The sequence below is a fragment of the Periplaneta americana genome, chromosome 17, assembly GCF_040183065.1.
Source record: "Periplaneta americana isolate PAMFEO1 chromosome 17, P.americana_PAMFEO1_priV1, whole genome shotgun sequence".
In the NCBI taxonomy this organism is placed as follows: Eukaryota; Metazoa; Arthropoda; class Insecta; order Blattodea; family Blattidae; genus Periplaneta; species Periplaneta americana.
The window spans coordinates 117,454,413-117,471,159 of NC_091133.1; the positions used below are offsets into that span (position 1 = coordinate 117,454,413).

General features: G+C 32.6%; 1 protein-coding gene across 2 annotated transcripts in view; it reads right to left on the reverse strand.

Annotated features, from left to right (window-relative positions):
* Window positions 1-16,747, reverse strand: part of LOC138692690 (vesicular acetylcholine transporter-like) — a 436,812-nt gene that overhangs the window by 59,227 nt on the left and 360,838 nt on the right. For both annotated transcript variants that reach the window (XM_069815818.1, XM_069815817.1), the window contains one exon: window positions 10,983-11,155. In XM_069815818.1, the coding sequence (XP_069671919.1) occupies window positions 10,983-11,131 (149 nt within the window). In that variant the 5' untranslated portion in view covers window positions 11,132-11,155. The remainder of the gene's footprint in view (window positions 1-10,982; window positions 11,156-16,747) is intronic.

Sequence of the window (16,747 nt, forward strand, 5' to 3'; positions counted from 1 at the left end):
CAAATGCTTCTAGTCGCTTGTCTTCACTTCGTCGTAATGTCTATGTCTCTGCATCATAAAATTCCACACTCCACACAAAGCATTTCATTAGTCTCTTCCTTAATTCTTTTTCCAGAGGTTCGCAAAAGATGCTCTTTTTTCTTTTAAAAGCTTCCTTTGCTATTGCTGTTCTCTTTTTGACTTCCTGGCAGCAGCTCATGTTACTACATATATTAAACCTCAAGTATTAGAAGCAATTCACTCGTTCTACTGCCTCGTTTCGAATTCGCAAGTTAAAGTTCTTTATTTTTCTTCCGATAACCATGGTCTTCGTCTTATTTGCATTTATCTTCATCCCATACTTCTCACAGCTGTCATTTGGCCCCATTAGCAGGTTTCTTTGTATCATCTCCTCTTCTGCTAAAATGCCATGTAGTCAGCAAATCTTACGCACTTTATTCTTCCTTTTCCTACTACCACTCCTCCCATGTTCTGAAAACAGTTCTTCACTAAATCCTCCAAGTAGATGTTGAACAGGCTATTTCACTTCCCTCTGACATTTCTTCTCTTATCCTGACTTTGACTCGTTTCATATAAAGGTTACTGAGCAGTCTCCTCTCTTTCCAATCCACACTGGAATATCTTTTTCTTAGCAGGATTTTATTCTATGATTTAATTTTAGAGATATTGTCTTTGAGATAATATGTAACTGTCTTTGGTGTTTAATTTTTTTCTACTGGTTTGACTGTTTGTTATTCGTCCCGTTTATTTTATTATGCTTTATGGAGTGATTTTAATATAGCCTATTGCCAATTTTTAATGTAGTTGAATATAGATTGACAGCCTTACTAATAAACCGAAATAATGAAGTTTCGAAAAGGAGGAAAATTATCCTCAAAGAACAAGTTTATCTGCGAAACTCAAACCCTCGAAATAGTAAAATATTTCAAATATCTAGGGGTGACCCTGCGAGTAACCGGATTCACGTTCACAAGGCATATTGAGGATAGAACAGTCGCGGCAATCAAGGCCACAATGGGGATACGAAACCTCAAGTCCCTGTCACTCGGAACCTCAATTGCATTGTTCAAACTCAAAGTCGCACCAGTAGCATCATATGCCATTGAGATAATATGGACGTACCTGAGCTACCAAAACCTGAAAACTTTGGACAGGGCTAAGTCCAGATATATAAAAAGAACACTCTGCATCTCCAAGTTCGCTCCAACCCGACTCGTGTACCAGCTGGCAGGAACAACGTCCTTCATAGAAGATTTAATGGCCACCTACAACCTGACACCAACCCCAGCCAGTACGAAGTTTTTTGACGAACGACGACAGAAAGCCGCAGAAATTGACCCGGCATTTTTCCGCACCCCAGCGATGAACAACGAGGAATGGAAAGCAGCCAACTTCGAGCTACGTCACCATTACACAAGGGGAGCAATCCATGGTTTTCACTACCGCATCTGTACTAGAAAAGGTTTTCACCAGGTGACCAGTGATTGTGCGTGTATAATCTGTGGACTGCATTGCCCGCTATATCACCTCTTTGAGTGCTCATTAAGAACATTGCCGCTGTCATATTACGCTAAAGATGAATGACAAAGAACTGTGTACGACATATTCACAATGCACGATATACACAATGTGTTTATTAAATATTTGACACTTAATAAACCGTGTTTAGTTTTTATACGAGATTTGTGCAGAGTTAGGACAGAAAACTTTACCAATAAACCATGCATAAGCAATAGATGTATAAATAGGCTGTAACTATACAATGGGAATTGCTTTGCAATAGTTATATACACGAAACCCCTTGTTTAAGCGTTGGATAAAGAGAAAAAATGGCCGCTCCTCTAACGGCTGTTCGTATCGACTGTCATTTTATGATGATGGTTGCCTTGTAACCACAGAAGAACGAACCAAAGAGCACAGAATAATTAGAATAATATTGCTGTAGCTTGCACTCTTTGACCAAAATATAGTGTGGTAATCGATTAGAGTCAGTTGTACTATCGATATTTAATACGTCACACTAGAGCGCTCTACCGGAAGCAATAGAGAACCTCACATATTCTATTACCTTTCGTAATGAAGTAATGACGAAACTATGACGTAGCTGTGTAACAGTAATAGTCCGGGTCAGCTTACTTCATACCCTAAGGGTGAAACCTAACCATTTTTCCCCCATTACTACATATGCTAGTGAATTGTGGTGATTTTCTAGTTTGCAGATTTGATTTTCTTTTGTCAACTTCGTTTCGAATTTCGATACTGACAAATACTACACCTGGTAGTGATTTTGTAACTGGTATGTTGGCAGCTGAGACAAATATCGACAATATTTGTCGGTACTGGAGTTCTATGAAATTAAAATTGTACTAGATTTCTGAGCCTGTTACTGTAAGCTAGTGGAATTTGAACATACTAATAATTGATTAATATCAGTACTAATATTTTATGTGTTGCGTTGTGGTTATAATTCAAGACTATAGTCAGGTAAGTTTTCGGAGTTAGTACTAATAATATTTCATGTGGTCAAACAAAACACATTTTTAGGTTGGGTTTCGTGAGTCAATTGTTTAGTCAAACCAATGAAATATGTAATGCCATACAACATACTTGATATGTTGATCCCTTTCTCGTATAGTTTGCCTATGAAAACATGTTACACATTATTGAATTATTTAGAATAACCTTCCAACATAAAGTACGGCAAGTAAATAATCATTTACTACGAAGGATCGTGTGATATCTGGTAACAGTTGGCAACACTGACATGACGACAATATTTGCTGTTTGGGAACTGTTCTTATGTGACCCTCACTATATACTGTTATACTACTAGGTTCAAAAAGTTCCCGGAATTTTACTACCATTTTTCGTATTAATATATAACAAGGGATATTATGCATTTGTTTTGTTGGTAACATTCATGATGTCATTTCCTTAAAGTTTGCTGATAATGGCAATTATTGGTTTTGAGTTGTAGGCAATTGTTTATCATAGTGTTTTGTTTGTTCGTCGCATTTTGTAATTATGTCCACAGAGCAAAGTACAAACATCAAGTTCTGTGTTTTGCTGGGGACATGATCAGTATGGCTGATGAAGATGGTGATTTCTTAAACAAAATGAAACTGGTGCTACTTGTACGACCCAGACCCTAAACGACAGTCATCTGAGTGGAAATCGAAAACATCTCCTCGGAAGCAAAAATTTCCTAGGGACACTTCCAAAGGCAAAGTTATTTTAAATGTTATGTTTTATTTAACGACGCTCGCAACTGCAGAGGTTATATCAGCATCGCCGGATGTGCCGGAATTTTGTCCCGCAGGAGTTCTTTCACATGCCAGTAAATCTACTGACATGAGCCTGTCGCATTTAAGCACACTTAAAGCAAAGTTATGTTGGAAGTTTTCTTCGACTCTCAGGGTCTCATGCACCATGAGTTCATTCCAGAAGGTCGTACTGTAACGAAAGAATTGTACGTAGAAACCCTCCGTCGCCTCTGGGACGCAGTGAGAAGGAAACGTCCAGAAAAATGGGTAGAAAACAACTGGTTCCTTATGCATGACAATGCACCTGCTCATCGCGCAATTATTGTAAAGAATTTTCTTGCCAGGCACAACATAACTGCTTTGGATCACCCACCATACTCTCCTGATCTCTCACCACCTGATTACTTTCTGTTTCCCCGTCTGAAAAGTCATCTGAAAGGACGGAGATTCAATGCTGAAGAGGTTATCGCAAACGCGACGAGAGCACTAAGACGGGTTTCACAAAATGGCTTCCAGGCCTGCTTCCAGGAACTCTACACGCGTTGGCAAAAGTGTGTTGTTGCGGAAGGCAACTATTTTGAAGGGAATGCTGTAGAATAGTGTTTAAGGTACGTTGTTTCTATGATGCTAGCAAATTCCGGGAACTTTTTGAACCTAGTATGTACACGACGTATGTAGTGATTATTAGTAAGGAATTTACACACGACGTATAAACGAGCTACTCATTGTATAAGACATTTAAACGTCTGTATATGGAGTTTTTATTAGTAAGACCGTAAATATAATCCCCATAAGATTATTCCAATCCATTCTGTGAAAAGTCTTTTCTAAATCAATAAATGCTATGTGCACTTCTGTATTTTTTTCTGAGTATCTTTTATCTATTGTTCGCGGCAGTCCAATAACTTCAGTTGTTTTGTCGTATAGGGTGTGTTCATTTTAGTCTTAATTTCTATGGGTAGAACAAGTACGTACTGTAGGCTAATTTGAAAGGCTATATGATACAATTAAATGTCCGTTACTGTGCACGTAAGTAATCGCTCGCTCCTTCCTTTGGGGATTTTCTGGAGTTTGTGGTCGACATTGTTAATCCTCCCAGTAGTCCTTTGCTGGGCTTGGAGCTTAGGTAACTTTCCTTCAGTTCTCGTGGGTCGATATAGTCAGATTGCGCCCCCTCACAGCTAGGCGTTTGTATTGCGTGCTTCTAGCCTATCGTTAACCGTTCCAGGTGTCGACCGGCCATATGCAGGGTTGCCGTCTTGTTCTGTGACTAGCTGCTGTCTGTCAGTTAGAGTCAACGAGTTGGTTAGAGTCCATTAGATCCCCGACGTTGATTGCAGTGGTAGCAGGGACGAATCTAACTACTTGATGCTTCTAGGCAGACAAACATATTTCCGCCCCTTATTTCGACATGAATGTATTACCAAATTTATTTAAATTTATTTATTTAACTAGCTAGCTAGCTAGTGAGCATAAATTAAATTTATAAAAACGAGCACTGCTCATTCGGTCCTCAAATTTTTTAAATATTACTGTATTTGCTTTTTTAAATTGATTGTATTACTTTATTTCTATTCATATTATTGTAATTATATTCTGTATATTTAAATTTAAATAATAAATATAAATAAATAAATAAATAAATAAATAAATAAATAAATAAATAAATAAATAAATAAATAAATAAATAAATAAATAAATAAATAAATAAATAAATAAATAAATAAATAAATAAGTAAATAAGTAAGTAAGTAAATAAATAAACAAAATAAATAAATGTTTCTACCCACTACAGTAAGAGCCAGACTCATATACGGTTTAGGCTTAGCCAAAACATAAAATTTACAAGGACAGTTTACTAAATACAGTAAGTAATTTAATTCAAACCAATAAATAACACATAAGAAAAAAAACAAAGAGAAAAAGAGAGAAAAAAACACATTTAATATAAATTGACAATCAGACAGAAACCAGTGATATTCAATAAAAACATGAATATAATCGACAGAAGTAAAAGGTAAAAAAAATACATTTGTTAATATTATATATCATGAATAATTTTATAAACTTCTTTTTTAAAAGTTTCAATTTTAAAATATTTCAAATTTACAAAATGGTTTATAATTTTATTATAAAGTCTTGGGCCGAAACTAGCACCATGTTTAAGAGCTGCACTTGTATGACATTTAGGCTCAATTAGTGGGAAAGTAGTATTTTGTCTTCGAGTACGATATTCATGTCGATTAGATTTATGTTTTATTTGATTTCTGTGGTAGTAACTTAGTAAACAATATTTATAAATTTATTCAATAGTTAATACTTTAAAATCTGTATAAATTAAGTTTGTTGGGTAATCCATATTTTTGATTAGACAAATTTTTATTAATCTTGTATGTAATAAAATTAATGGATTAAGTACAGATGATGCTACTCCACCCGAATTTATTATACCATATTGTATTAATGATTGTACTAAAGCTAAAAATATTATTCAAATTGCCTCCTTAGTGATAAAATTTCGAAGTATTATGAATTTATTAATTGTCTGTCTTATACTTGTACACATAAAATTAATTTGTTTATCCCAACGTAAATGCTGATCTATAATAATTTCCTAAATGTTTGACTTGTGTGGAAGGTGTTACGTGTGGGCAATTACAATGATTAACATCAACCAACATCAACAATACCGTAATTGAATAATAATAATAATAATAATAATAATAATAATAATAATAATAATAATAATAATAATAATAATAATAATATAATTGAATCGGTCATTGCAAAAAGGTCATGAGTCAACTTTTTTACGAAAATGAGTTATGCAATGAACATTGTGATGTAGGGGTAGCCCGACCAGTCTATGTAGGAAGATCATGAATAAACTTTCAAACAGTGCTGAAATCGAAGCTTGAAATTTCCACTTCTTGCATAAAGGTCACGAGTATGGCTTTTTGGTTGGATGTGCAGTATTTCCATGTCATTTCCAGAAATTCAACACACTAGAACAACATGAAATATACAGACACACGAAAACACACCCCAACGATATTCTCAACACACAACTCAATTGCGAAACACATACACTCTTTGACTCTACACTACGAACACACCCACACAGGAAACAAGAGGCGCCAAGACCAACAACGACCAGTTCCGAAGATGACCGAAAATAGGTCGAAACATGTTAACAAGATACGTCAATAATATTTAACACAAGAAAGTTCTATCATACATATTCCGAAGTGATACAGTGTTAAAAGTTGTGTAATCAAGATGTATAAAAATATCATATAAGCATGGGTCCTATTCTCAATATTTACAGAATTAAGAAAAAACGTATTTTACAAATAACTTTAAATTAGTGTAACCCTGAAAATATTGGGAATAGGAACTATGATTATATTACATTTTTTTTGTTCGAAATGTCTTCAGAAATAACCTCCGTAAAGGACGGTAAATTCTTGTAAATCACCCTGTATAATATGAAAATAGTACGCATAAGTGTTCTCATTCATATAATTTATGTAATTATAACATTATTTGCTAAAATATATTTTATTAATTGGTAAAATGTGAACGTTCATTGCAAAAAGGTCATGAGTCATTGATTTTGAAGATGTGTTTTATGCCAAACAAAAAAATTTAAATGAAAAATTTGTAATGCAATATTTTCCTCGATAACGCTTTAATCATTGACAGTCGTATGAGAATTAAAAATTAGGTAGTTTATGCTGTAGGTAGTTTTTTCTTTCTCCTGTAAAATTTCAGTTTCTTGACTCATGACCTTTTTGAAATGACCGATTCAATTATTACTAAATGCATGCATATTAAACTCTTCAAAGTCGAGTCAAGCAATGAATGAATGATCTATACTCTATGGTGTGCTTTCTTTATTGAAAATTCGTCGATCACATCTTCATAGAGTAGTTCCTGTGTCATGTCAGAATTCATGGATAGGACGGCAACAACAACAAATTCCACAATTTGGGACATCTGGCCGAAATATACGGCTGACCACTAGGATCCAGAATACAAAGCAGAGGTTAAATTAAAAATACAATATGATTGCGGAGAGAATACGGAACAATGATAAATTTAAAAATAGAGTACAATTTGATTTCAGAGAAACATGAGATGAAAATACACTGAAGAGTAATGAAATGAAGTGAAAAAAAATTACATAGTATTATACAAGTGATTGTGTAAAATGGATAATGAATCTCTCAACACCATTAGACATATTTTGTTAATGTCCTCATTAGAAAATTTAAGAGAAAGGAGAATGGTATTGGTTAGCTTAAATGAAGTTCCCCTAGCGCCAAAAAGAAGTCCTTTCACTTCCCATGTATTAATATTCATTTTGTATCTCTCACTGAAGTGAGGAATACATGGGTTGTAAATAGACTTCTTTTCATCGTTAACGTTATTGGCATGTTGGTCATCCTTCTCAAAACGGACAGTGGGGTCAAGAATGAGGCTTCTTTGATTCCGGCGATCGATGGCTATAATGTCTGCTCTTCTCGTTGACCCATTCTTAGCCAAGCAGTGCACTTCTTCGTAAACCTCCCACTTTGCCTGCCGAAGAGTGGTTGCGATGGAGCTTCTCACTCTGTGGTGGCGATTGTTCCTCAGTAGTTCTCCTTTAGGGCAATAACCCAAAACATGCCCAAGGGTTTCTACTTCGCTGCATCCTGGATGACGACAGTTTTGATCTTGAAAGGAACTACTGTTGACTTGATCTTGCGACATAATGTCTGTGCGCCAGCTCTGAAACCCCGGCAGGAATGCAACGTGGAACCCGGTAGACTGTACTATACATGCTGAGTCACGTCTCCCCGCTCCCCACTTCCTCATCCGGCGCGGTTTTAGAGCTGGCCCTCAGACAGTAGATGGTCGTAAATAATTCTCGAGTCTTTTGAGGAGCGAGAAACATCGCTCGACCGAACAAGAATATCCGTAATGCAATTTATAAATTAGGAAACAGTTCTTGAATGTGGTTTTCAAGCAACACTTTATACAATGTATTTAAGGAGGATACTTTGATTTCCTTGCTCTTAATATATGCTTTAAAATGAATAATCTCATTACTCAAAAAAATTCTTCCAAGTCGTCTTTGTAACGCTCTTGCAACCTTCTAGCACTAATAGTTCAGTGTTGTTTCGTCCAGGCAAATTATTTAGGATCTCAAATTTTCTATAAAACTCTTTCAAAGATTTTTTCAGATATCAATCTGTCTATAATAACAATATAGTACATTATGCAACGAGCCTATAATGATAGTAATTAAGACGCAAGTATGTTTGTTTATGAAACAAGCGAGTCTCATAATTTTTATACAAGCGTCTTAATTACCATTATAGGCAAGTTTCATACGACTTTGTATGCTCGACCATATTTCTAACTTGAAATTATTCAGAAGTATTCATTTTATTCGCATCTGATTGAAGATCGGAAGTGATCTTGTGCATAACTCGTTAATTGTGAGATGTGCGCAGACGCGAAAGTATTGATTTTTTCCGGGGAACAATAATGTCATTGACCTTGGTATAATTTAGAGAATAACATGAACTAATTTTGATATAACCTGGAAATTGATTTAGGATTGAAAAACGAGGTGACAAATTGAATTTATTTGAATATTATTTACAATTAACACTAATTATTATAGTAACAGAACATAACCTTCTGCGACAGTATTGGATTTCCAGCCTCCGTGACTTTTCGCTAATTGTCTTTCGATTGCATATCCGAGAATAATCGAAAACCTGATTTCATTCATTCATTTATTATATTCCATAGATCTTACATAAGCAATGAAGCTTTAAGATGTGGAACAAGTCAAAATTTTACAATATTACAATTACAATTTTTACAAATTTTTACAGTTTTACAATTTAGTAATTTTCTACAATTTTTAAAATTTTGTGCAATTTTTTACAATACCTGAACTTTAATGAATAAGTATACTTCAATGACATGCATTAAAGTACTGCTACCAGGTGTATAATTACTACATTTCGGCATGGTCGAGCATAAAATATTTTTTAAGTTTATCACGTGAGACATGGTGAGAGGGCATAACATTGAAAAAAGTGCTATGATCGCATTGTGACACTATTATTGAAAAACTGTCCTTTTTCCGTTGGCAAACCGTTGATTAAATTTGAACTGATTGTTGCCAATGTAATCATATCCTTTTCATTGTATGTTTAAGTTCATGTACTCTCCTAAAAAGTTATGAATAAAAAAAATTAACAGTAGTAGCTTAAAAACCGCCCCTTCAAATCTGCTGCCCTAGGCAGCTGCCTATTCTGCCTAGGCCTAAATACTCCCCTGATTGGTAGGCATGTTCAGGACATGTGACTTTCTCGAGGTTCTCCTATTCCCCTCAAATTTCACAAATTTTATTATTTTATTCTGCCAACGCTTGCCATTACATCCTCTTCTCAAAAAAAAAAAAAAAAAACCTATGAACTTTTCACAAATATGATATTATAATTTTTCGTTACATACATCATTCGCTCTGAAAATCTGTAAGGCTATTTCACTTACATCCTGTATATAAAATGTCATTAACAGAATTTGTAGTATTTCCAACGATCCTCTGATTTCTCACAGAAAAATAAAGCTTAAAAATGCAGGTTTCTCAAAACTTTAAATTTTGATTAATTAAGGGTATATGTACGTGAACGACCACAAATATCAGAAAATGTATGCTCTAAAATATCCTTAATTTTATAAGGAAATGAACTCACAATGGACAAAAATTACAAGGTACCACAACAAGACTTATTAGAACTTAAATATCTGATAAAAGTATAAAAAGGTTAGTAATAATATTTTGTAGAATTAACTTTTTACTTTAAGTTAAATTTTCCAAAATTTGAAAATTTTCACACATATTATTTCATAAATCCACAACCATCAGAGATTGAATTATGAAATTTTGTACACTGATTTAACATGCATTTATGCAAAAGGTAGACTAAAATGATGCCCATTTATTTGAAAATAGAAAAATTAGGTCACAAAACGTTATGTAAATGTTAATATATTTTATATAGGACAAATAAAAAATTAATTGTATTAAAATAAACAACTCTACATGTCTGAGAGTAGTCTATTTTTCAGAATTAAGTGTTTATTATATGCAGGAAGAATATTAAATATGTAAGAGAGACCACAACAATTTTATGGTTACCAAATGATGTAACTGCAGATTTTTTTTCTTTTTCATACTTTGATAAAACTGGTTTGAAAAATATTATTAGTAACCTTTCTTCATAATTTTATCAGATATTTAAATTCTAATAAGTCTCGTTGTGGTACCTTGTAATATTTGTCCAATTGCGAGTTCATTTTCTTCTTTCTTTTAGAAATTTAGAGCATGCATTTTCTAATAATATTTGTCGTCGTTCACGTACATATACCCTTAAAGTGGAAATGTCCGTCAATTTACTTATCGGACCCACACATCATGTTTATGAAATTTTAAATTTTGAGGTGTTTCCCTTTTGAACTGGGGCGTCGAATTATTTCCGGACATTTTATGCAATGTCCCTTGTATTTATAATTACTACGGATTTTGACTGTCAAATATTAATCTAGTTAGGTATTGCGATTATATTAGGCCCTTCGATGAGTAGACAGATGTGGAAGGAAAGCAAACTGTACTGACATCTGACACATAAGGCCTTGCGGGTGACTTCGTACCTGTCCATGACGTCCTTGTGGCATAGCACCCCGGAGATGAACCTCGCCGCTAACCTCGCTATGTCATGGGACGATCTGAATGTCCTGGGCGGAAACACCATTCCGGGGTTAGAGTTGATGGGCAGTGGCACAGGGTTGTTGAGGTACATGTCGTTCAGCCACCATGAGTAAGCCTGCAACATTGTGCAAGAGTGACATATTAGTTCTCGGCATGACCCTGCAGCTGGAAAGGTGGTCAGGTACCAAAACGAAGTAATTTACAAAAATCCTGTACAGGATAGGCAATTTTTTCAATAAATCTCTTAAAATTCTGTATTTGGCATTGCTATAAGTTTAGTCTGTGTCCACCGCTGTGGAGTAAAGGTTAGCATGTCTGACCGTGAACCGAGCGGGCACGGGTTCAAATCCTGGTTGAGACAAATTACTTGGTTGAGATTTTTCCGGGGTTTTCCATCACTCCATTAAGAGCAAATGCTGGGCAACTTTCGGCGCTGGACCCTGGACTCATTTCACCGGCATTACCACCATAATCTCACTCAGACGCTAGATAACAATAGCAGTTGATGAATCGTCGTAGAATAACCAATTAAAATACCTTAGTCTGTTTGAAGAACTTGTGCCAGTTTATAACGCCGTCTACTTTGCTATCGGTCTACGAATTGCGAACACGAGAGTCTTTTATAAACGGTCTGGAACTTACAGGAACAATTGAAGGGTTCAGAGCCATAGTGGGCCAAGCGCCATATATTAAAAACGGAGAAAACAAGGGTTAAAATGAAGTGAATACCATAATTCAGTGTAACATATAGCACATAATATAAAGTATACACATTAAAACTAAGTGATATGTTTATCTTCATTAAACTATGGTATTCACTTAACTTTAACTCTTGCTTTCTTCGTTTTTAATAAATGGCGCTTGGCCCACTATGGCTCTGAACCCTTCAATTACATCAATGTTGTTATGCCATAACTTTTGAAGTTCTGTATTAAGTATTGTATTGGTTTCAACAGACTACCCAGGTCATTCGGTTATGAACTAATAATACACTCCATATATTGTTACAGACTGGAATAATATTACATTTGTAGGTAATATGTTTGCCGTTATACAATTGAATGAAATTTTTACCCAATTTGAGAACAGGTTTCTTCATCATATTTGCAAGCAAAAATAAATAAGTAAATAAATAAATAAATAAATAAATAAATAAATAAATAAATAAATAAATAAATAAATAAATAAATAAATAAATGAATGAATGAATGAATGAATGAATGAATGAATGAATGAATGAATGAATGAATAAATAAATAAATAATAAAGAAGTGAGTAAATAAATGAGTAAATAAATAATTAAGTACAGTGAGTAAGCAATTAAAATATGCATAAATAAGTAAATAAATAAATAAATAAATAAATAAATAAATAAATAAATGAATGAATGAATGAATGAATGAATGAATGAATGAATGAATGAATGAATGAATGAATAAATAAATAAATAATAAAGAAGTGAGTAAATAAATGAGTAAATAAATAATTAAGTACAGTGAGTAAGCAATTAAAATATGAATAAATAAATAAATAAATAAATAAATAAATAAATAAATAAATAAATAAATGAATGAATGAATGAATGAATGAATAAATAAATAAATAATAAAGAAGTGAATAAATAAATGAGTAAATAAATAATTAAGTACAGTGAGTAAGCAATTAAAATATGAATAAATAAATAAATAAATACATATACAAATAAATAAATAATAAAATGAGTAAATAAATGAGTAAATAAATAATTAAGTACCGTAATTAAGCAATTAAAATGTAAATAAATAAATAAATAGTAAAGAAGTGAGTAAATAAAAAAGTAAATAAATGAGTAAATAAATAAATAAATAAATAAATGAATGAATGAATGAATGAATGAATAAATAAATAATAAAGAAGTGAGTAAATAAATGAGTAAATAAATAATTAAGTACAGTGAGTAAGCAATTAAAATATGAATAAATAAATAAATAAATAAATAAATAAATAAATAAATAAATAAATAAATAAATGAATGAATGAATGAATGAATGAATGAATGAATAAATAAATAATAAAGAAGTGAGTAAATAAATGAGTAAATAAATAATTAAGTACAGTGAGTAAGCAATTAAAATATGAATAAATAAATAAATAAATACATATACAAATAAATAAATAATAAAATGAGTAAATAAATGAGTAAATAAATAATTAAGTACAGTGAGTAAGCAATTAAAATATGAATAAATAAATAAATAAATACATATACAAATAAATAAATAATAAAATGAGTAAATAAATGAGTAAATAAATAATTAAGTACAGTGAGTAAGCAATTAAAATATGAATAAATAAATAAATAAATACATATACAAATAAATAAATAATAAAATGAGTAAATAAATGAGTAAATAAATAATTAAGTACAGTGAGTAAGCAATTAAAATATGAATAAATAAATAAATACATATACAAATAAATAAATAATAAAATGAGTAAATAAATGAGTAAATAAATAATTAAGTACCGTAATTAAGCAATTAAAATATAAATAAATAAATAAATAGTAAAGAAGTGAGTAAATAAAAAAGTAAATAAATGAGTAAATAAATAATTAAGTACCATAAATAAACAATTAAAATATAAATAAATAAATAAATAAATAAATAAATAAATAAATAAATAAATAAAGAAGTGAGTAAATAAATAAGTAAATAAATGAGTAAATAAATAATTATGTACTGTAAATAAATAAATTAAAAATATAAATAAATAAATAAATAAATAAATAAATGAATAAATAAACAAGTAAATAAATAAATAGATAAATAAATAAATAAATAAATAAGCAAAGAAATGAGTAAATAAATAATTAAATACTTGAATAAGCAAATACAAAAGTAAATAAATAAATAAATAAATAAATAAATAAAAAAGAACAAAGTAGCCAGTGTCGGTATTTCTCCTCAAGGCTTTATGTAAGTGCATCCGGGGTGGACAGTGAGGGGTTTGTTGTAGAAGTTGGTTGTGAAATGGAGGACAAGTTAACTATAGTAGAATTTCATTTATTAAAGGACGGTGATAAGGGAAGTAACAAACGTACGGTTTATTGCCCTATTTAATTTCGTTGATTGATGTTCATACATTTTCCTTGAGATTTATCTACGTTTACTGGCCCCGGTATGAGCTTCTACGGAATCGTATTCAGTGTTCACATCAATTGGTTCACGGTAGAGAGGCTATTTGGTTCATACGACGAGGGAAAGGATGTTTATTTTACCCCTTATACACCTTTGTTCTAAAGTTTTTTTAATCCTTTGTTAAGCGGTATAAACATACAGAAAGAGCAACAAACAAACAAATGAAAAAAAAACAGAGCGGAGTCTTGCATTCGTAACTTCTCTTTTACTATGCCGCCACGTTACTCGTAGACTGGATTTCGAAGTAACAGTTACTTCTTCTTTAGAGTAATCTGGAACATTGACAACAAATTATTGGAACCCCCCCACTGGATTCGTTCACATACGGAACTAATCTCTCACGAAAGCACACACGAAGTTTTTCGAAGGGGACTTGGCCTATGGCTGTCGATCGTTATTTGTGTCTAAGATGATACCTTCGGTTTGTATCTACCATCACTGGTGACATAGAAACGCTGCTACGTCATAATACGCCACCTCATTTTGGCAGGTTATCGTAAATTCAGTGAAAGGCATAAATAAATACAGAATTGAGCACAGTTGGTCAAAGGCATTATGTCTTGAGCTAGAGTTACGGAATGCACGCTGGTTCAGGTCCTCATTGAGAAGGAATTTTCTCATAAATTTCGGCCAGTGTATGGAACCAGTGCTCACTTAGGATCGTGATGAATTAGAGGAGTTTTTTTTAAATTAGGAAATTTATTTATTTATTTATTTAACTAGCTAGCTAGTGAGTACAAATTAAATTTATAAAACAAAAATGTTTCTAGCCACTACCGCTCGTGTACGGTGTGGTCTTAGCCAATAATAGGCTATAGCATAAAATTTACAAGGACAGTTTACTAAATACAGTAAGTAACTTAATTCAAACCAATAAATAACACACAAGGGCAAAAAAAAATAGAAGAAAGAGAAAAAGAGAGAAAAATACACATTTAATATAAATTGACAATCAGACAGAAGCCAGTGATATTCAATAAAAACATGAATATAGTCGATAGAAATAAAGAGTAAAAAAATACATTTGTTAATATTATATATCATGAGTAATTTTATAAATTTCTTTTTTAAAAGTTTAAATTTTAAAATATGGTTTGTAATTTTATTATAAAGTCTTGGACCGAAATTAGCACCATATTTAAGAGCTGCACTTGTATGACATTTAGGCTCAATTAATGGGAAAGTAGACTTTTGTCTTCGAGTACAATATTCATGTCGATTAGATTTATGTTTTATTTGATTTCTGTGGTAGTAAGTTAGTAAACTATATTTATAAATTTATTCAATAGTTAATACATTAAAATCTGTATAAATTGAATTTGTTGGGTAATCCATATATTTGGTTAGACAAATTTTTATTAATCTTCTGTGTAATAAAATTAATGGATTAAGTACAGATGATGCTACTCCACCCCAATTTATTATACCATATTGTATTAATGATTGTGCTAAAGCTAAAAATATTATTCTCAATGCCTCCTTAGTGATAAAATTTCGAAGTATTATGAATTTATAAATAAAATTGTCTTTCTTATACTTGTACACTTGAAATCAATTTGTTTATCCCAACGTAAATGCCGGTCAATAATCATTCCTAAATATTTAACTTGTGTGGAAGGTGTTAGATGTGGGCAATTACAATAATTATTTATTTGTTTACTAGTTACATTGAGTAGCTAAATTCTGTTTCGAAAACCAGCTATTACGCCTGGTGGGGATCATCGCGCTAACCACACGTTACCTCTGAACTGGTTGTATGATATGAATAATTTGAGGAAAAATTGTTCCGGGGCCGGGTATCAAACCCGGGACCTTTGGTTAAACGTACCAACGCTCTACCAACTGAGCTACCCGGGAACTCTACCCGACACCGATCCAACTTTTCCCTCTATATCCACAGACCTCAAAGTGGGCAGACAAGCGTCAAGCAACCAACATTGAGTGGACACTAACTCTGTGTGACTTAAATTATGGTTTTCTGTTAACGAACAGTGACGTGTATTATGCAAATCAAGCTTTCAGGTATAACTCCCTGTAAAGTTGATTTGAATAATTTTGAGGGAAAAATTGTTCCGGGGCAGGGTATCGAACCCGGGACCTGTGGTTAAACGTACCAACGCTCTACCAACTGAGCTATCCGGGAACTCTACCCGACACTGATCCAACTTTTCCCTCTATATCCACAGACCTCAAAGTGGGCAGACAAGCGTCAAGCAACCAACATTGAGTGCACACTAACTCTGTGTGACTTAAATTGTGTTGTATTACGCAAATCAAGCTTTCAGGTATAACTCCCTGTAAAGTTGATTTGAATATTTTTTTGTGGTTGTATGATAATTCAACTCAACTGAGGCATGTGAACGTGAGGCCAGTAGTCGGATGGTCGGCTTTGACCCTCCATGGGTTGTCGCGTCACGGATTTGTTTCTTATACTAGAAAATGGAATTAAATAGAAGTTGCGATGCCAGTATCTCGGACCGGGCGAGCTTTTAGATTAACAAAGATGACTTTAGTATAAAATACGGGAT